The sequence below is a fragment of the Sus scrofa genome, chromosome 15, assembly GCF_000003025.6.
Source record: "Sus scrofa isolate TJ Tabasco breed Duroc chromosome 15, Sscrofa11.1, whole genome shotgun sequence".
In the NCBI taxonomy this organism is placed as follows: domain Eukaryota; kingdom Metazoa; phylum Chordata; class Mammalia; order Artiodactyla; family Suidae; genus Sus; species Sus scrofa.
In genome coordinates this window covers 109,726,658-109,749,249 of record NC_010457.5, presented here as the reverse complement: position 1 = coordinate 109,749,249, position 22,592 = coordinate 109,726,658, and the positions used below count along the sequence as shown (strand labels likewise).

At 40.7% G+C, this 22,592-nt stretch overlaps 1 protein-coding gene across 4 annotated transcripts in view; it reads right to left on the bottom strand.

Moving 5' to 3' along the window:
- ADAM23 (ADAM metallopeptidase domain 23) overlaps positions 1-22,592 on the bottom strand; it is a 190,905-nt gene that overhangs the window by 136,905 nt on the left and 31,408 nt on the right. For all 4 annotated transcript variants that reach the window (XM_021076147.1, XM_021076146.1, XM_021076148.1 and 1 more), the window contains exon 3: positions 13,272-13,348. In XM_021076147.1, coding sequence (XP_020931806.1) covers positions 13,272-13,348 — 77 coding nt within the window. The remainder of the gene's footprint in view (positions 1-13,271; positions 13,349-22,592) is intronic.

Below are 22,592 nucleotides of genomic sequence, written 5' to 3'. Positions count from 1 at the left end.
CAAAAACTCAATAAAATGGGTATAGAAGGAGTGTACCTCTGCATAACAAAGGCCATGTATGACAAACCCACAGCTAACATCACACTCAATGACGAAAAACTGAAAGCTATCCCTCAGGAAGAAGATAAGGATGCCCACTCTTACCACTCTTATTCAACATAGTTTTGGAAGTCCTAGCAAGAGCAATTAAGCAAGAAAAAGAAATAAGAGGCATCCAAAGTGGAAAGAAGTAAAACTGTCACTAGTTGCAGATGACATGATTTTGTATATAGAAAACCCGAAAGATTCCACACCAAAAAACTACTAGAAATAACAAAAACAATAGTAAAGTTGCAGAATACAAAATCAATATGCAAAAATCTCACATGATGGAGGATAATGTGAAAAAATAATGTATATAAATGTATAACTGGGTCATTTTGCTGTACAGCAGAAATTGACAGAACATTGTAAATCAACTATTATAAAAATTTTTTGTAAAAATCTCTTACATTTCTAATGATAACAATGAGCTAGCAGAAAGAGAAATTTAAAAAACAATCCTGTTAACAATCACGACAAAAAGAATAAAATACCCAGTAATAAATTTAACTAGTAGATGAAAGACTAGCACTCTGGAAACTATTAAGACAGAAGAAGAAAGAATGCATTGAAGAAGACACAAATAAATTGAAAGATATTTTGTGCTCATGGACTGGAAGAATGAAGAGTGTTAAATGGGTCATATTACCTCTCATATCAAGTGAAGTCAGAAAGAGAAAGACAAATACCATATGACATCACTTATATCTGGAATCTAATATAAGGCACTAATGAACCTTTCTGCAGAAAAGAAAATCACGGACTTGCAGAATAGAATTGTGGTTGCCAACGGGGAGGAGGATAGAGTGGGGTGGTTGGGGAGCTTGGGGTTAATAGATACAAATTATTGCCTTTGAAATGGATTAGCAATGATATCCTGCTATGTAGCACTGGGAACTTATGATGGAGCATGATAATGTGAGAAAATAGAATGTGTACATGTATGTGTAACTGGGTCACCATGCAGTACAGTAGAAAAAAAAATTGTACTAGGGAAATAACTATTTAAAAAAAGGGTCATATTACCTAAAGCAATCTTCAGATTCAGTGCAATCCCTATCAAAAATTCCAAGGTTATTTTTCATAGAAATAGAACAAAAAAATTCTAAAATTTATATGTAACCATAAAAGTTCCCAAATAGCCAAAGGAATCCTGAGGAAAAAACAACAAAGCTAGAGGTATTACACACCCTAACTTCAAACTATATTTAAAAGCTATAGCAATAAAAACAGCACGGTATTGACAGAAAACAGTTATGCAGATCCATAAACTAGAAGCAATGACCCAGAAATAAACTCACAATATATATCGACGATTTACAACAAAGGAGTAAAGATCATACAATGGAGAAAGGATAGTCTTTTCAATAAATAGTATTGGAACACTGGACCATCATAGGCAAAAAAAGTGAACTAGACCATTATCTCACACCATATACAAAATTTAGCTTAAAATGAACTAAAGACTTGAACGTACTTTCAGAAACCATAAAATTCCTAGGAGAAAGTACAGGAAATATATTCTTCGACATCAGTCTTAGTGATACTTTTCTGGAGATATGTCCTCAGGCAAGACAAACAAAAGGAAAAATAAACAGATGGGACTACATTAAACTAAAAGCTTCTATGCAGCAAAAGAAACTATTAACAAAACAAAAAGACAACCTATGAAATGAGAAAAGATATTTGCAAATCATATATCTGATAAGGGGTTAATATCCAAAATATATAAACAACTCATACAACTCAACAGCCAAAATCCTACAGCCCAATTAAAAAATAGGCGGAGTTTCCTTCGTGGCTCATTGGATTAAAAACTTGACTAGTATCCATGAGGATGCGGGTTCAGTCCCTGGCCTCATTCAGTGGGTTAAGGATCTGATGTTGCTGTGGCTGTGGCATAGGCCAGCAGCTGCAGCTCCGATTCTATTCCTAGCCTGGGAACTTCCATATGCCACAGGTGTGGCCCTTGGAAAAAAAAAAAAAGGAGATATACAGACAACCAACAAGTACATGAAAAAATGTTCAATATTACTAACTAATATAAATCAAAACCACAACGAGATATCACTTCACGCCTGTTAGAGTGACATGCCTGGTAGTGCTGGTTGGCAAGGATGAGGAGAAAAGGGAACCCTCATACATGTGTGAATGTAAATTGGTGCAACCACAGTGGAATAAAAATTTTTTTAGAAACAGGATTATTTTAGACCCTGTTTGGGCCTTCTGCATTTTCTTTTTTTTTTCCTGTAAATTGCATTGGGTTTTTTTTTTTTTTTAATGATTTTTATTTGCATTTTCTTTACATTGTTTAAATTGACTAAAGTAGTTAAATTATTTTTTTCTCATTTAATGTGAAGAGATGAGCAATCATTAGAATTATGCCCAGCTCTTTGTAAATCAATGGTCCAGGGCTGTAATCCAAGCAGCCACAAAAGAAGGCTCCAGATGGATGGCCCATGCTGCATTCCAGCACATGACTGAATGTCACCAGGCCTCAGGTTGCTGGAGATTGGCACACCTTTCTGGCAGTGTTCATGATAGGATTTAGATTAGAGGATATGAGTAAAGGGCTTAGCACTGGGTCTAGCACCATCTTTACTACTGTTGTAGAAATCCTTCCTTCTACAGACCCCTGAAGTTAGGAGAACAAAGCCTTTAGCCTATGCATTAGCAGCATCTTAAAGACACAGAATCCTGAAATGGAAAGCAATGTTTCTCATCATTTCTAACTCCTCGAGACTCAAACCCAGAAAACATGCCTTCGCTGGCAGCTTCGGCAGCAAGTTTAAGACCAAAAGCCTGAATTCTGAAAAGCCAGTGCCTTCTCTCTCTCAGATGAGTGGAGAAACTCCAGCTGTAAGACCGATGGGCAGATAGCAGGAGAGAAGTGGGTGTCACAATGACACACACGGCCAGCCAGCCCTAGGTCAGGAGTCAAACCAACTCACAAGCCAAGATCTAAGACAAGACCGCCCCCGGCCCCCACTGGGCTATAGGATAGGGGGATTTGCCTCACTCATCAGCCGCAGCTCCAAATTCCTGCTCCTATTCATTCACAAAAGGAAAATGGGGCAGGAAGCCTGTTTCTCCTCCCCATGTTTCTTCTTAGAAACCAAATTTTAAGTTCAAATCTCCAAATTTGCAGAGCTGAAAAAACTTTCAACAGAAGGAGACTGAAATTCCTCCTCTGAATCCAATGACTCCAAACAGGCAGCTTACCTTCCATCTGCTGCTCAATGGTTCAAGCCTCTTTTAGCAGAGGGGTTCTCTCTGCCTTCATTCATACCAGGAGTTCGAGGCTCTCCTGCTCCCAAACCCTTGCTCTGCCATTTCCCCCATGCAATGCGCCTTTCTTCCTCTCACATCCTTTCACACTGAAGCATCCGTGACAGACTCTGATATGTCCTGCCCACGTGAGCTCAGCAGCCACCTTAACACGCTGAAGACAGGTGACTAGAAATACCTGAGTCTTGGCTTTTTTCTACCCTCCAGGAGGCATGAGGGATACACTGAAGAGTTACTGTTCGCAGAAAGAGCTCTCAGTCAACAACAGACGGGCAGAGAGTGGACAAAACTCCAACTTCCTTGCTCCTCCGTCGGAAAATATTCTGGCATGTTCTAGAGGATGAATCCATGGCTCCCAGGGTTTCCTCAGTGGGAATGAGCCCCAGTTGGGCATGTGGGAAATCACCCTTTTTTAGCTCCCTTCCCTTCCACATCTCATTCCCTGGCTCCCTAAAGATATTTCCTGGAATTCTTATCTCAGGCTCTGCTACCAGGGGAATCAAAACCAAGACAACATCCTTTAAGACAAATATTAAATCCCATCTTCCCCATAAAACCTCTCAGCACCAAGGCCTCTCAAGTAACTCTGATCACATTTAATACAATCTGCATACTTTTTCATCTGCTCTCTCTACTGTGGGCTCTCGGAAAGAAGGGACTCTTACACAGCTCTGAAGAAAGAATGAATTAACCATGCTAACTGGCACAAAGGTCAGAGTTTTTATTTAATCTAACTGAAACGACATCAATACGGCTGTTTTCTTCTTTCAAAAGCACTGCATGAACTATTTTTAATGAGCTAATTACTATGTGCATATCCTTCCTTAAATCAGCATTTTCTAGATATTTATCTTAAATTGAATTCCCCTGGCTCCTCAAAAATCAGAACAAAGATCTTATCCCAAATCCAGACCGTACTGGATGTATTACTTCAACCTGTTCATCCTACTGTCATTCTTTTTTTTTTTTTTAATTTTTACAATTGCACCTGCAGTATACGGAAGTTCCCAGGCCAGGGGTGGAAATCAGAGCTGCAGCTGCCAGCTTACACCACAACCATAGCAACACGGAATCCGGGCTACATCTGTGACCTACACCACAGCTCATGGCAACGCTGAATCCTTAACTCACTGAGGGAGGCCAGGGATCAAACCCATATCCTCACAGAGACAACATCAGGTCCTTAACCCACTGAGCCACATTGGGAACTCCCATACTTTTATTCTTACTCGACACTTCTTCAGTGTGATCCCTTTCCATGCGGAGACGCTAAGACCACTTCAATCATCCGAATCCTCACACTACCCTACCATTCTCCTGACCCATTAGTACAAAGCTTGAACACTACCGCTGGGTGAAGGGAAACGTCACTGCGCGTCAAGGCAACGATCCCTGCATAGATGAGAAGCAACGATCCCTGCACAGACGAGGGTTGTAGTTGAGGTCTGTGCACTCCTCTGAACCGAGGATGCTGCGCTGATTTTCCTATTCTGAAATTCTTGGTGACCCAACCACAAATGTCATCACTCTCTACATATATATCCTAAGGCCCAATCTAGGGATGACTCAAATCTAGCAATGTCTCTCCATTGAATTTATTGAAGGTTACAGAGGCCTTAACCTTTTTTTATTGAAATACAGTTTATTTCCATTATTATATGAGTTTCAAGTATCCAACACAATGATTCAATATTTGTATACATTACACTGCATTTAAAGTTATTATGAGATAATGATTATAGTCTCTATGTTATATAATACATCCTTGTAGCTTATTCACTCTGTACATAGTAGTTTGGGCCTCTTCATCCCCCACCTCTATCTTGCCCTCCCCCCACACCCCTGGCAACCACTAATCTCTGTATCTGTGAGTCTGTTTCTGCTTTGTTGTACGCATTCCTTTCATTTTTTAGACTCCACGTGTGATTACATACAATGAGAAGTTTAACCTTTGTTGAGAAGCAAGTTACCATTCCACGTTCTAGTCAATACAAAATGTACACCAAGGACGGGGCCAAGACAAGGTTTGACCTCCGAATACAATTCTCCTAATGAAGTGAGACTGAAGGCTGTGGCTGGAACCTAAGAATAAAGGGGCTTCCCAGTGAGTCTACAGAGGCATCAGATTTGACCTGGCTACTCTGTTCCAAGCAGAGGAGCTAGAGTAACAACAGCAAATACCTGAATATTTGGTCTGAGTCGATCTAGAAGCACCAAGGGATTCCTTATCTCTCCCAGGAGCAGATATTTTAGCCTGAGAAGCTCTCAAGCCTCATTCCATCATTTTAGATAAAGTAACCCTAACTCATGGCCCAGTGGATGTCAGGCTTTGCCCGATTGCTCTTCCTCCCCTACAGAGAAACAAGAAGTGGTAGAGAGAAGGTTTAAAGAGTTGATAAAAAGAAGTCCTTCACTAGAACTTCCCTAAGAAGGAGAAAGCTTCTATGGGGTCCTCTTCTCCCAGATGCTGAGATGAGCATGCAGGGAGGAACTAAGAGTGGTCCTCAAGGCAGGGTGACACATCTCCTGTGGTGCCCTCCTTATCCAGTATCGCCTGGGAATTGTTCTTCAGCCTCTACCCTCCCGGGGAAATGGAGAGATTGAGAAGAGTGTCCTCCAGAGACCACACTTGCTCCTCCACAACCCTCCCCTGCAGTTCTCCTAGGGTGGCCCCTTCACGACAGAACCCTCTGCTCACACTGCAGTATGGAGTGCAAACCATAGACAACTGACAATTACACGTGCACAATTCTTTTAGCTTGGCACATGTTTGACAATAATGATAAGGCATTTAGCGTTTCATCCTTGGTCCAAAATCAAAGTTGATTCTCTTGGTTCCCTTGGTCCTGTGAAACAAAGTCCTTACTCTCCAAGTTTTAGATCCTCTCCTTAGTTCTAAGATACAGCTATTCGATACAGATGTCTTACACTGATTTCACCCAATCAGAGCTCTCCCAGACACTGTTCAAGAAAAACGTACAGGAGAGGTTTGTAAGACCCCCTTATTCTCTCCCTGGAGTAGGTGTTCTGCCATTTTTACCAACAAGACTTTGTACCTAACACACCCTAGGATTTCTTCCCTCTCTGCACCAGGCAGAGGCCAGAAAGATCCCACAGATTTCACTTCACAATAGACAGGAGAGCGTATTGAAGGCCTCAGCATTCACATCAGATACAATCAGATGGAGAATAAAATAGTTAATGACTTACAAGTCTTGTCATGTTTTTAATAGGCTTCTGCTAAGCAGCTGTAGGACAACTGGAGAAGGACCAAACACATCAAAATATGTTTTCAACTCAACAGAAGTGCATTGTTGGAATTCTTAGTGTTCATCACCTTGAATGCATACCTACCTTGGCTTGCCACACTGTCTCCAGTTTTCTCTTCAGTCCAGCATCCACAGGAGAAAGAATACATAACATACCACCCTCATATACAAAAGTCAGACAAAAAAAAAAAAATACCAAAGCCAAGACTTGTGCTTTTCTCATTAGATCATAATAAGCTCCATGAGATGAGTGACTGTCTTTTTCAATCCTGAATCCACCTACTCCCAGCCCAGTGACTGCCTTGCTGTGGTAATAATAATTAAGCATTAATACAAATATGGCTGTGATTACAAGATACCATAAACTGGGTGGTTTAAATAGCAGAAATGTCTTCCTTACACTTCTGGAGACTAGAAATCCAAGAACAAGGTGCTGGCTGATTCAATTCCTGGAGAGGACTCCCTTCCTGGCTTGCAGACGGCTGCCTTCTTGCTGTGTGCTCACATGCAGAGAGAGCCATGTGAGGAGAGCAAGCTCTCCAGGGTCGCTTCCATACAACGCTGATCCTATCAGCTCAGCGCTCCACTGTATGACCTCATTTAACCTTAATTACCTCCTTAGAAGCTCTGTCTCCAAGTGCTGTCACATTGCGGGTTAAAGCTTCAGGAGAAGCTTCAGGGGGAATTCAGTCCACAGAGCAGAGCCTGCCCTTCCAATGAGCAGACACAAATAAGTACCACACATTATTTCAGTTGGTCCTTACAACACCCTAAGAAGGAAACTAAAGCTTAAGAGGCTAAGAATATATCCATACAATGGCACGTTTCTCAGTTACAATACAGATGAACCTTGAAAACCTTACACTACGTAAGGAAGCCAGTCACAAGAGGTCACAAGTCGTATAAATCCATTTATACGAAATGTCCAGAATAGGAAAATTCATAGCAGAAGAAAGTAGATGAGCAGTTGCCAGAAGCTTGGGAGAGAGAGGGATGGGGAGTGACTGCCGTAGGTCCAGGGGTTTCTTTCTAGGCCACCAAGAACGTTCTAGAATTAGATGGTAGTAATAACTGAATGACTCTGAGAGTATAATAAAAACCACTGACTGGGTCACTTTAAAGTAGTGAATCTTACAGCGTGTGAACTGCACCTCAAGCTACTACTAAAAAAGAAGAAATGTGCCCAAGGTCACACAGCTAGTAAGTGACAGCCTCCAGATTCAAACCCAGCTCTGTTTGACTCCAGAACCAAAGCGCTCAACCATTACGTAGCTCTGATCGCAGTTATTCCCAATTCACATTTGCTGAAGACACCAGCAAATCTGATTATAGGTAATATGGCATAATTCCAATCACACATATCAGAGAGACAATCCTCAGACAATCCTTGGGGACCGCTGAGGATCAATACACATTAGGAATTGTCAATCTCATAATCCTTTTGAAACCTTCTGTAACCAAAAGCATCAAAACAAATTGAAAAGGGGAGTATCCTGGAAGGAATATGACCAAAGGTCCTCTGAAACCACAGCTAGGACTTTCAGGCTAAAAAAAAAAAAAAAAAAAAAAAAAGTAAATTCAGAGTTCCTGCTGTGGCTCAGCTGGTTAAGAACCCGACCAGTATCCATGAGGCTGTGAGGTTCGATCCCTGATCCCCTGCTCAGTGGGTTAAGGATCCAGCGTTGCTGTGAGCTGTGGTGTAGGTCACAGATGTGGCTCGGATCTGGCATCACTCTGGCTGTGGCAGAGGCTGGTGGCTACAGCTCCAATTTGACCCCTAGCCTGGGGACTTCCATGTGCTGCAGGTGTGGCCCTAAAAAGACAAAAAAAAAAAAATTAATGTAAAGCCTATGGTGTGATGCCCATGCTTACTGCACCCACAGTGCATTTCACCCAAACGCCTCACCGTGGACAACGGCCCCTGCACGGTCTGACCACATGGCTTCCTCTCTGATCTTACCTCCTCCATCTCCCACCATCCCCTGCCCAGCACTGCACTCCAGTCACACCAGTCTCAGTCCTTCCTGAACATTCCACATCCTCCTCAGCAGCTGCTGTCTCACAGGCCCTTCACCTTCCCGCTGCATGTGGTTCTCATCTTGGACAATCAGGTCTCAGCTCAGTGTCTACACAGGCAGACCTCTGGCTTCTGTGACCTCTAAAACACACTGGCCACCCCAACTGAAGTCCTTCCCCATCCCATAGCCCAGCCGTATGTTCTTCAATGCCCTTGTCCTTATTCAGTGGCTCACTGTCTGTCTCGTCCCCTGAACAAAGCTCCACTGGGGGAGACAGAGACTTTGCCCATCTCATTCCCAGCAGCAGTGGTACCTAAAGCAATTGTAGGCATACAGCAGGCGCTCACTCAACATTTGTTGAACAAATAGATAAAACATGCACCTCTGCCATGAGATGTTTCAGCACACCAAGGCCTTACTCATTCAATTTGTGAAAGCACAGACTCAAAAAGGCTCTCCTCTTAGGAATTCACATTGGGGCAGTCTTCACAAGCTGGCAGTCCAGGCCTGGTGAGGTCTTTAACCACTCAGATTCCAAGGCTACCATTTTTACTAGTTTATGTTAATATCTTTGTTTCATTCCTTCACTGAGCCCACATACTTTCTCTATAGCATTTCCCCTTCCCTTCCTTAACAAATTAAAATTTTTGTAAAGGAGTTCCCTGGCAGCTCAGTGGGTTAAGGATCAAGCATTGTCACTGTTGTGGCTCCAGTCAATGCTGTGGAATAGGTCTTGAACCCTGGACTTGAACCCTGGAATCTTGAACCCTGGTCTGGGAACTTCTGCATGCCATGGACACAGCCAAAATAATAATAATAATAATAATAATAATAATAATAATAATAATAATAACAAAATAAAATAAAATTGTTGTAAGTAGTGTGGCAATGACCCCCTTTGGCAGAAATGAGATCTCTCGTTGCCCAGAAGCTCTTCCTCCATGACTGATTTTAAAACTCTCTTGACTCTTTAAGTTTATTCTACTGAATCGGACTTTAGTTGATTCAAGCCATTGAAAGTTCTTTAAACTAGAGACCCACCGGGCCAACGCTTGTCTTACTCTTAGCCAATTCCCTCATGTCTGGAGGTCATACAAGTATTGCACACACACTGCACTCAGAAGGCTCAGGACCCTGCACAGAGGAGATACCATGTGGTTACAGCTTTCATGGTCTCCCTCTCACTGCATTTACTTTTCTCTACAGAGACCTCCATTTTTTCCCAGTCCAGAAGCCTCTCTTGACCTCATGTCCCTTCCTACTCAGACTGGATTCTGTTACTTAACCACCTGAGTTATTCACAAGTATTCAAAGATCCCTGCCTCCCCTGTTCTTCCTCTGAGTTACCACCAGAAAAACTGAACCTTGATCCATACCACAATCTGCCTTCCTCCCTCACACACGGCGGTGATGGAGTTGGTGGAACACTCCAGGTTAAAATAATAATAATAAAACACCATCAGGGACAGTGACACTAAGACCAACACATAACATAGGACTTCTAATGAAGATTGCTCATAAATTCTTTAACATGATCTTAGTGAGCTTCCTCACCCATTTTTCTCAGCATTAGCTTAAACTTTCCTCATTTTCCTCAAGCCGCAACTCCCTCTTCCTCTCCATCCCAATCCCTATGGCAGAAAAGGCCATCTCCTAGATGAAGGACATCTTCAGAGATGTATTTCCTGAATTCCATCCCTCCTCCTGCAAAGCAATCTCTACCTGCCTATAACACACCCTAGTACCGTCACACAAGTTAGGAATGAACTGTCTCCCCTGTTCTGCCCTTGTGTTCTTGATCTCACTCCCTTCTATCTTCACTCAGACCTAGTTACATAAGTTTTGTCCTCTCTCTTCTGTATCTTCAACTCTCCCTCTTATCAGCTCCATCTCTTAGCCTAACACTTGCTCTAGTATCCCTAAAAACCCCTTCTTTGACCCCCAATGTCTTCTTCTGGCTACTATGCTAGCTCTCTTTCCTTCTGACTCAAACTTTCCCAATGAGTACGGCTATCACCACACCATCTCCTCTCAATCACCCCCAGCCCACTATAATCCTGTTTTTGCCCCGATGTTCACTGACAAATGCTGCCTTTAGACCATCAGAGAGTATTTCATGGGTAAATACAGAGGCAATCTTTACTCCTTATCTCACTAGATCATTCCACTGCATGGGAGGCTATATACCACATCTCTCTGTTTTGAAACTCTCTATTCAATCATTCTCCTGATTCTCCTCCCACTACCCAAGTCATTCATTGTCATCCTTCACTGGCTCCTCTTCCTCTCCTCAACTCTTAACTACCTTCCTAGTTTATGCTCTCCTTATTTTACCCGCCCTCCCAGGGCAATCTTCTTCACAACTGTGTTTGCCATTAATGCTCATATGGAAAGTGCTTTCAACTCTACTCTCTCCAGCCCCACCTCTTCCCTGAGCTTCACACTGTTATATCTACCTACCACCCACACCTGGCTTCATGTATGACCCAAAGCCCCTTAAATCAATTATGTCTACTTTTCTCTTCACCATTTAACCCGTTTGTTCCCTGTGCTGCCCATTTGAGCTGGATCCCACCTTGCACCCAGCCATGCCATCAAGGCACCTGCTAAGTTCAACTCTTTTTCTGCCTTGTCATCTACATCCAAACAATCCTAATGATTTTATCAAATGAAGATTTCTTAAAAGCATTCCCTTTCCATGCATTTTAGCACTTCCTCAGAGTAGTACTACTGTTTATTCCCATTACTTCATTTTTCGCCATTTAGGGGTTGGTAGCCAAGAAATTGAGCATGACATGCAAGATCTTCCATGAGTTGAGCTGTCCCTGGCCTACCTCTTCTGACTCATCTCCTTCTGTGTCAACCTAGTAATTTGCTAAGAAATTCAACAAAAGATTCATGCTCCTTTTCACATGCCACACTGCTACATGGCCCTGCCTCCTTAGCCCACACTCTCTCCTCTGCCTAGAGCATAATTCTCCATTCTCTCTCTCTCTCCCATCCATCCCCAACACTTCCCTTCCTCACTAGCACTTGTCCTCCAAGATGTAACACAAGCATCACCTTTCTTAAGATGCCATTTCACACTCCTCCAGCCTGAAGAGCTCCCTTTCTTTAGTGCTACCACAGCATTACATGTTTATCTCCAACATAATCCAAAATTTCATATTTCATATTCCTCTAAAATTATAAGTTTAACTATTGACCTCTCCCAACTAGACAATAAGCTCCTTAAAGCTAGGACTGCTCATAGTAGGATTCAACTTGATTTGTCTGCATATTAAGTATTACTGGCAAATAATTTTCTGATGCATCTCTAAGTACCCTGGACATCCCCACATGACCCTTTCTCAGTCCTCTGGAAAGTTCTGCTACGGCCAAGATGTTTCAATGTTCAGACATATAGCAATGTTGGTTGCTATCACCAAAGTACAATCTGGAGTGACAGTCTCCACTGCAGTAAGACTTAAAGGAACAGAAGATCGAAACAAACTAAAATTAGCCATGTCTTGCTACTCAACATAGTCTAAGATTTGGTAAGACAAATCTCTTAGGCAGGCGCAGTGCTGACCCAGCACCGTGAAAAGGAACTCAACCAATCTTCAACAGACTCAAAGAGGAAAACCTGCAATATCTTTAACACAGGAATTTCTGAGTTCTGCTGATTCATTCTGACTTAAAGCTGCAATTACACTTGAGTAAGGAGCACCCAAGCTGACTCTGCATTTTTTTTCTGCAGAGCTCACAGAATTTGGCATACAAGAAATGTAATAGTTGTTCTTTATGGTCTTTTGCAATTCTCAGATATTGGCTGCGGTCACCTTCATTATGGTGTCTGATAGCATTATGTGGTATTTCTCTGGCAAAAAAATGCAGTCCTGGTCAAAATACTGATGAGAGTTTAAAATATTGACTGGAGCTTCTTAAAGTAAAGAAAACCATACAGGAAATCTCTTTACCAAAGAAAGGCTCACTGCTAGCTCAATTAGAGCCCTGCTCTTGTTTGTGCTTTGTACAAAGACATCTGTGCAACTGGCTCCAACTGGGGAAATAGCATTTAAATATCAACATAAACACATGCTCAGAGAAAAATGGGGTAAATCTTCATCAGGACCAAAGTTTCTAAGAAACTGTATTAGAGCAATTTATGAAGCAAAGAACCTTCTCAAAAGAGGTATTTGTAAGTCATCATTTTCTTTGTTCTTCATATAGAAGTTATGTGAATTGCATATCGAGAGTCAAAATGGAAGAAATTTCTAGACTGAAGTCTAATTATACTTGAGTCAGTAATTTATCATGTTTGCTATATATAGAAATGATTATAGTTAACATTTAATTAACTAGCATTACTTCAAATATTTATTCCATTTAAAACCATAACATCAAAGTACTGTATTTCAGATATTCAACAAGTCAAACGTTAAATGCCTTTTCTTTCAGGAAAAAAAAGACATAATTAACTTCGGATTTATATTTTTCTTTAAGTGCTATATGACACACAATCAGCTAGAAAATATCAGTTGCTTCAACAACAGACCATATCTTGATTAAACCATCACCATGAAGTAGAGTTTATTGCACTTACTTCTTAACAGGGTCATAATGAAATACTTACTTGTTCAGTGTGAGGTCAAGAATGAATTTGGAACCGAAGGCTTCAATCTGGAAGCTTGCCTGGGCCAGATGGACAGCCTATGGATTCAAAGAGGCAGAAAGAGCCTTAGCTTACTTCCTATCTTTAAAGCTGATTGCACTGATATCAAGAATGATATTTCATAAGAAAAATTTTATGGACAGATTTGTTTCTTTATGGATCCTTACATAACAGTTCATTTCTTTAAAAAGAGATCAGGTGCATTGTCACAGTCTTACTTTGAAGACCTAAATATCTGTGCAGCAAGGAACTAGTTCTTTAAAAGGAACCCATCATGATAAAAATCAAGAGCAGATTCGACTGGACTTCAAAGTGACCGTGATGAATTATGCAAAAGTCTGACTAATTAAAGCTTGATTTCAGCCTATTTTGTGCACAAAGCTAACTGATTCTTTCTGCACACCTAAGTGAAAAATCATGTCAGTGCTCCACTCTTCATCAGGAACTGGAACTTTCTCTAAATGATTTATCAGCAGAATGTGCCAGGAAAACGGGATAGCACAACCTTTTAACTCAGAAAGGACTTAGAACCAGGCCCTTCATAGATACTCTGAGTTTATGTCATCCTTTGAAAATCCGCACACCTTATTGTCCTTATTATACTGACCTTATTGTGACTTAACTCAAAATACAAACATAATCTCTTCTAAACATGAATCAAGTGTTCTAGGTATTAAAGATGAGTCTAGCTCACAGAAGTGTCTTGAACCATGTAAAGCAACAAGCCAGTGAAGTTTTGCTAAGGTTATTTTGCCAAGATAAAATTCTCCTTTGTCGCTCTATCAGAAAAAAGGGGTGAAGGGGCAAGGATAAATGTGAGACCCCCTCTCCCTTGCTCATAAACATCCTCCCTCCAGATTTCATTCCTAAGGCACAGAGGTTATCACAAATCATCTATGAAGTGCTACATGCATGGCAACCAGACACTTTCCACCCCACCTCCACCCCCAGTACCACCCCATGCTCATCTTTGCCTTCCGCCTCCACTTCCTATTACTCATCCTTCCAGGGCAGCCCAACAGCACTGCTTTCCATGAAGCCTCCTTCGCACACCTGCTGGGAATGAACTCTTGGTCCTCAGGGCTTCAGGAGCACTATTTCTATCCCCCCTTCCACCGTGATGTATGATCATTCCCAATTCTCCCCTGCACCGAGGGGGAGCTCCCCGACTCATATTGCAAGGGTCTTGCCAACAGTTGTCCATTAACAACACTGCTCCCAAGTATATGAACTTACCATTAAATAAGCGAATATTTATTGGCAGGACTATTTTGCCATGCTGACCTATAAAATACCACAAACAAACCAGGACTTCAACTTCTTATCAAGCATGACTGCTGATCAGATATTATAGATAGTCACTCTATAATCAATAAATAAAATCAAAAGGGAATTAACATATTAAATTTTTTTTTTTTTGGTCTTTTTGCTATTTCTTTGGGCCGCTCCCGCAGCATATGGAGGTTCCCAGGCTACGGGTCGAATCGGAGCTGTAGCCACCAGCCCATGCCAGAGCCACAGCAACGCAGGATCCGAGCCGCATCTGCAACCTACACCACAGCTCACGGCAACGCCAGATCGTTAACACACTGAGCAAGGGCAGGGACCAAACCCACAACCTCATGGTTCCTAGTTGGATTCGTTAACCACTGCGCCACCATAGGAACTCCCAACATATTAAATTTTAAATAGAGTGATAAGAGAAAAGGCATGTCCATCCCTACAACCATAGGATGCCATGTCAAACCCCAAACAACATGTAGAGGAGGGTCATTGTCCTTGATCTGAGCTTCCTGTATCCAGGTAACTCCTTGAGAGAGAAAGTTCTGTCTTGTTAGGTATGGCTTCTGTTACCTGCAAAGAACCTCTATTTATCTAATACAAAGAGCACAGAGTCTTTAATCTAAATTTATTCTGTGTCTTGAAGCCTTAATTTTTGCATGGAAATTTTCATTTGATGAATAATTTGTCAAGGGGACATTTTTCATCTCTGGGTTCCACAAGTTTTAAAAGCCTTACTTCCTGAGGACAAATCATATTTTCTCTGAAGAATATTAAACAGTAAAGAAGAGCTCATTAATGGCACCCTGGCCTAAAGAGCTAATAAATGTGGTCCTTGGAGCTTCTTTATAAACAAGAATACACTGTAGCACAAAGAAAAACTACACATAAAACAAAACAACTACACTTAAATTATGACATCGAAACAAATAGAGAAAAACAATAAAAATTCCAAAGAAAAGTGTTTAGAATTCAAATGTAAGCAAATCTCTATATTTCTGTTGCCCATCTAAAGAGCCTGACAGTGCCCTGCAAAGGGCTCATTTTACAGCAAATAAGCAATGAGACAAGTACAAACCCCATCAAAATCCTGTCACAAAATAACACAGCCACATAGTAACTGCTTTACGCCATTTTAAAGACATTGTTGGGAGTCATACAATTTGATCATTGTTAAATAAGTTTAAAACGAGTCAATGTAACAACTCAGTTTAACAGAATTTAACAAAAGAGCTAGCAAATAATGTCAATATTGTGATTTTCCTTCGTTTATTTTATTCTCTCATTCCACGCACAGGTGTCAAGTCCCAGGCTGTGTGTAAGGACAGCTGGAAACCCAGCCCCTGCCCTCAAGGAAGTGGCCGCCTCCAAGGAAATAAGCAGGGCTGCCAGCCTCCAGGTGTTGAAGGAATCATAGGAACCAAGCCTTCAGTGACAAAGTGCAGTTTGAACAAAGTTTTTAAAAATGAGTAAGAATCAGAGTTCCCGTCGTGGCTCAGTGGTTAATGAGTCCGACTAGGAACCATGGGGTTGTGGGTTTGATCCCTGCCCTTGCTCAGTGGGTTAAGGATCTGGCGTTGCCGTGAGCTGTGGTGTAGGTCACAGACACGGCTCGGATCCCACGTTGCTGTGGCTCTGGCGTAGGCTGGTGGCTACAGCTCCGATTGGACCCCTAGCTTGGGAACCTCCATATGCCGCAGGAGCAGCCCAAGAAATGACAAAAAGACAAAAAAAAAAAAAAAAAAAAGAGTAAGAATCTTCCTACCAGAAGAAGTAAAGACATTCAGGGTCTGGGAGAGCAAGAGAGACATTTATAAAAATAGAGTAAAAGATGAATATGGAAAACAAACTTTTTAAACGAATTTTAATAAATATGGCCAGGAAATATGGCTTGTAGGAAAAGCAACGAATCTGAAAAGCTGGACCAGAAACTGTGGGGCTTTGTGTGACGTGCCCAATGACGTGTCTGATCACATACACATACATGTGGCCAAGATAGAGAGCTTTCCTTTAAATGTCCCCTCGCTCAGCCAATGTCTGCTCTACGCCACTATCATCACTCTACCATCATCATCAATAACATTATGATTCAAACATATGGACAGATTACTCTCCACAAAACTGAAACAATGAGTACAATGCCATCAACACCATTCTTAATCCTCCATAGGAAAAAAATACAGACTTTATTACTTTTATCTGGAAGAATGTTTTCACATTTGAATTTATTTCAATGCTGAGAGGCAGCACATTTTCTAATAAAATGCTTGAGATCTGCTCAAGCATTCATTGTCCTTGCCTGTATAGCAAATGGAATGAGTATACTCATCTAATACATCTGTATCCGTTTTAAGTAATTTCCATACAGTGGTGTTAGGTTATTTTTCTTACATTTTGTTTCCCTTTCCTTTGCTATACATTCTGCATTTGTACACAAAGTACAGATTCTTTTCTAGACTAAAATAAACACCTGGTACATGTTAATTTTCCCTATCATTCTGTTATTTCTGCTCTGTCCTAAACTTGAGTAAAACAACTTCTGGAATCATTTGATCATTTTTTTCTTTTCTCTTTTGTCTTTTTTTTTTTTTTTTTTTTTTTTTTTTTTTTGGTCTTTTTAGGGCTGCACCTGCGGCATATGGAGGTTCCCAGGCCAGGGGTTAAATCAGACCTATAGCTACTTGCCACAGCCACAGCCACAGCCACATCAACACCAGATCCGAGCCACGTCTGCAACCTACGCCACAGTTCATAGCAACGCCAGATCCTTAACCCACTGAGAGAGGCCAGGTTCCAGAGGAACCTGTGTCCTCATGGATCCTAGTCAGATTCATTTCCACCGAGCCATGACAGGAACTCCTATTTTTTCTTTAACAAAATGTTACAGATATAGTTTTGACAACTGTAGTGTAGTCAAAAGTGTAGTTTTTTTATTAAAGTGTAGTTGATTTACAATTTTTCGTCTATTTCTGTTGTACAGCAAGGTGACCCAATCACACCCAGTTGCCTGTGCTGGACAGTAGGAGCCCACTGCCCATCCATTCCAAATGTTACAGAGAATTGTCAATTTTAAATATATTTTCAAATCAGGTAAAAATGAGTCTTTATCATTACTGTTTTACAAGTTCCATTTTTGGATACTATTTGTTTTTATTTCACATTAACCCACTTCTTTCACATGATAAAAAAAAATTAGAAGGATGGCCAGGATAAATATAAAGTTTTTATAACATACATCTGTATCACTTATGGTTTATTAAATATTTCAGAATTGACTGACCAGCAATCACTGAAACCCACTGAAAACAAAGACTACTTCGATTATTACTCTTCTTTTACAAAGAAGGAACTACAGAGTGAGTTGTAGAAATGTGTTCAAAAATAAAATCAGGTCACAGGAATACCTGGGAGAAGAGTTCCTGAACCACACATAAGGTGATAAGGTCATGATGGGTTATTTTCTCCATCGAGATATCTGATAAAACAGACTTGAAGATTACCACTTGGTTTCACAAGGGTAGTCACGGTAAGAGCGCTGTGGAAGAAGGCAGGGTTTTCCAGTCAAAAAGCATCATTTCACAACAAGAATAAGCACAGCCCTGGGCTCAGAATTACCACCTAAAGGACTGGGAACAGCTGTTGCCTAAGCACTTTGATATTTCTCTTTTGACTCAGAATCTGGCACAGGGAAATTACAGGAGCTCCATAAACAAAAACAACTAAACTCAATTATATACACAAACCTCCTTCACTGCAGAACAATTTACACATCTTAACAATGTGCTTTTGTTTTTCTGGTGTTTTTTTCTTTCCTTTTAGTAGATGGCACCTAATGGTATCATATTAAATAACTTCAGAAGATCCTTAAGTTCTTCAGCTAAGACTGGCTTTGCATCTTATCATCCAACACTGTTATGCTATGAAATAATCATAAATGCTCAGCTTTGGGGAAGGTACATTCTACAAGCTGAAGAGACACAGTTACGTTTTATGGGGACTTACATAGTAGAATAGTTAACATTAATGTGGACTGAAAACAAGAGAAAAAGATGACTATTTATAGAAAATAAGTAGGTTTTCTAGAATGTATGTTTTCATGCAAAAATGCTTCACACACAATGAGTGTTCAGTCAATATTCTTTACTGCTTGGTAAGGAGTTGTGAGCTCTACAGAGTGTGCACATAACTGGAACTGAATATGGGAAATGGGCAGTTCACATTTTCCCAGACTTCAGAAAATATTACAAGACAGAATTTCATATTTCAGTAGAAGGTGAGCAACTTGAATTGAGGTATCTATACTGTCAATCACAACATCCGCTGAGCACATATTTCACTTTAACTGTGCTCTATCATGTACATGGTTTGGGTAACAGAGGAAAATTTGGATGAAGTTTCTTTGCTTTTAAGACATACTCAGTTTATTTATGGAGAATTCATTTAAGGAAGGAAGGAAACGTATCCGGAATGGCATAGCAATAAGACATGAAAATGCTTTACAAATGGAGCCCAGAAGCCCTGGAAGGCATCAAGCTGATCTGAGCAGACATCAGTGGGATGATTCAAGCCTCTGCCACCTAAAGAAGAGAGCTGTGGGCTTCTGAAAAGAAGTTGCTAGAGACAGTAAAAGCTATAATTAGAATTAGAAGCCAGGATAAAGTATTGTGAAAAAGTAAAAGAGCTAAATAGTTGATTACTAGTGAGACTGTAGGTAATACTTTTTTCCTGTTTTTATTTCCCTCATTGCTATGATAATACAGCTTATTCTGTGTACATTAAGATAGCAAACACATATAGTATGTGTGCATCTTTGTGTGCATATAAAACTATAGCCTTTTTAGAAAATACTTTTCTCTCCCTTTATTTTTTACTTATGATTTTTGCCCCTACTCTCAATGCTTTTTCAATAGACTCTTCAAGAATTCCAACTCTTGAAGTGGAAAAAGTTCAGAGAATCTCAAAGATCTACCTTCTTTTGAGATCCAGGACATTTTATGATATTTCAGAGAAGACCATTTTAGAAATCCCCAGACTAAGAAGGAAGGAAGCAATCCAGCTAATCAGATAGTATGAGGCTGCTTTGTGGTAATAGGCTGAGTTGATGAAGAAAGAAGCTTCACTAGAGAGCCTTGCATCAGTCTTGGTTACACAGTACATTTTTCTCGTCATATAATACGAGACACAGAATCCAGTGACCCAAATAATTAAATTGGAATAAAAAATAACTGTCAGAGTTCCCTGCGTGGCTCAGTGGAAACAAATCTGACTAGGATCCATGAGGACACAGTTCGATCCCTAGCCTCGCTCAGTGGGTTAAGCATATGGCGTTGCTGTGAGCTGTGGAGTAGGTTGCAGACGTGGCTCGGATCCCGAGTTGCTGTGGCTGCGGCAGAGGCCAGCAGCTACAGCTCTGATTCGACCCCTAGCCTAGGAACCACCATATGCCGCGAGTGCAGCCCTAAAAAGACAAAGAAATAAATAAATAAACTGTCAAGTTTAAATTGAAATCAATTTGAGGACGATACATTACTGGCTTTTCCATATCTAACTGATCTAGGTCTATCCCACAACTTGAGAAACATAAAAGACCAACTTGTGGATCTTTTATCAGTGTAATGCAAAACCAAAATATGGAAATATGTTTTAGGAATATTAAAGTTAAAAAAAATAGACCATTTTTAGTTACAACCTGGTTCTGATCCTTTATTCTAAGTTTGCATATTGAGGGTCACCAAAGTGATCAAGACTCATATATGATAAAAATAATAATGCTCTCCAGTTCTTGTGTTCTAATTATCTCAATTATCCAGAATAACAGAAAGCCAGCAGGGCAGACTTTTATTACCCTCTTATAGAAGGAAAACATTTTGAAGAGGCACAGGGACGTTAAATGATGTTTTATCCAAGGTGGCATATCAAAGAAAGACAAGGGACTGTGAGAAAAAGTGCCAAAGTCAAGCCAGAAGTCCTTAAACCGCCAAACCTTGGTGTTTCCTGGTCATTAAAATATAACTAATAATAGCTTACTGGCTCAGGAGATTAAGAACCCAGCATTGTCACTGCTGTGGCATTGGTTTGACCCCTCGCCTGGGAACTTATGCATGCCTTGGGCATGGCCAAAAATTACATATATATTATTTATATAATGACATAACTAAAAGTTCCTTGAAGGGTTGGCTACATAGAAAGAGCCCAATAATTTAGAAAGGAGGGGGTAAAGTAAAAGGAGAAAGAGAAAAATAGAAGAAAACTATATTAATGTTTTTAAAAGGTTATCAGTCAGCTTCACCCGAGAAGCTCCCTCCTAGTGTAACTGGCCACCTCCTAGAAAATCCAATGTGCATTTAGACTGCAAATTTTTCAAATTTTATGTTTTTATTACTGATTACCATAAAGTATTAAGCTTTGACCTTGTTCAAGTTGCCGTGTCTTTAAAATAATATGAATCATTTTTCTGAGAAGTGGAACAGCTGCAAATGTTACACGAAGGCAATTTTGCAAATTAAGGTAATTTGTTCAATGTTCTTTCCAAGATGCACTTAAATAGGTAGCTCGTGGGAGAGAATATCATCATATTTCCTTCTAGCATGTTCCATTTCACAAGGGTTATTGGTTAACCCATTAACAAACTTGCACTGAATTCCCACCTTGGTGAGATACTGTGGCAGATGGAAATATTTATCTCAAAAAGTAGATAATCTGGTTAGGAAAATGAAATGAGAAACCAAAAAGAAATACTTCAACTAAATGACAATAATAAATACTATTTGAAAAGATGCCACATAGATTTAAGCATGGTTAATCACTTGATTCAAGAGGAACAATATGGTAACAAGATCATTTAAATATGAAGAACAAGAATGCTGAGGGCTGGAGAAAGCTAAGTAAAGCTTGTTGGAGAAGGCTTTCTCAGCATTTAAAGACAGAGGTGTTCCATGGTGGCTTAGTAGTTAAGGATTCAGCAGCGTCACTGCTCTGGCTCAGGTTCGATTCCTGCCCCAAGAACTTCTGCATGAAGATAGATAGAATTCAGATAGCTCTAGGGTTGATTTAGCACAATGAAATGTCAGAGCGTTTCTAAGTATGTGCTAACAAATGGAGACTTAAGAAACATGCTTTTGGAGTAAAACACAGCACAACATTGTAAATCAACTATAAGAAAAAAAATTTAAGAAAAAAAAAAGTAAAACACAGAAAGCCTTCCATTCCAGAGTGTTAAATTACAGTTTGGATTGTAGAATTTAATTGTGAGAATTAAAATACGGCAGTTTACTACAAAATAAGCATTACACAGAGTTCCCATTGTGGCTCAGCGGAAATGAACCCGACTAGTATTCATGAGGATTTGGGTTCGATCCTTGGCCTCACTCAGGTGGTTAAGGATCCGGCATTGCCATGAGCTGTGACGTAGGTCACAGATGCAGCTCGGATCTGGCATTGCTGTGGCTGGGGCGTAGGCCAGCAGCTGTAGCTCTGATTCAAGCCCTAGCCTGAAAACTTCCATATGCTATACCTGCAGCCCTAAAAAGCAAAACAAATAAATAAGCATTACACAAGATCTGTAATAAGTCATGTGAACACACAAAAGTCCAACAAACACTGATGTATTTTGTTAATTAATCTATCTTTCAGCCATAAGCTAGGAAGCTAAAGTCTTAGCCTGAATGGATATTCCAGAAATAACACCAAAACATCAGCAAAGCACAGTCTTCTCACAGGTCTCAGCAGATCAACATCTCCCAGTGGGAGTTCCCGTAGTGGCGCAGTGGTTAACGAATCCGACTAGGAACCATGAGGTTGCGGGTTCGATCCCTGCCCTTGCTCAATGGGTTAACGATCCGGCGTTGCCGTGAGCTGTGGTGTAGGTTGCAGACGTGGCTCGGATCCCGCATTGCTGTGGCTCTGGCGTAGGCCGGTGGCTACAGCTCCGATTCAACCCCTGGCCTGGGAACCTCCATATGCCGCGGGAGCGGCCCAAGAAATAGCAACAACAACAACAAA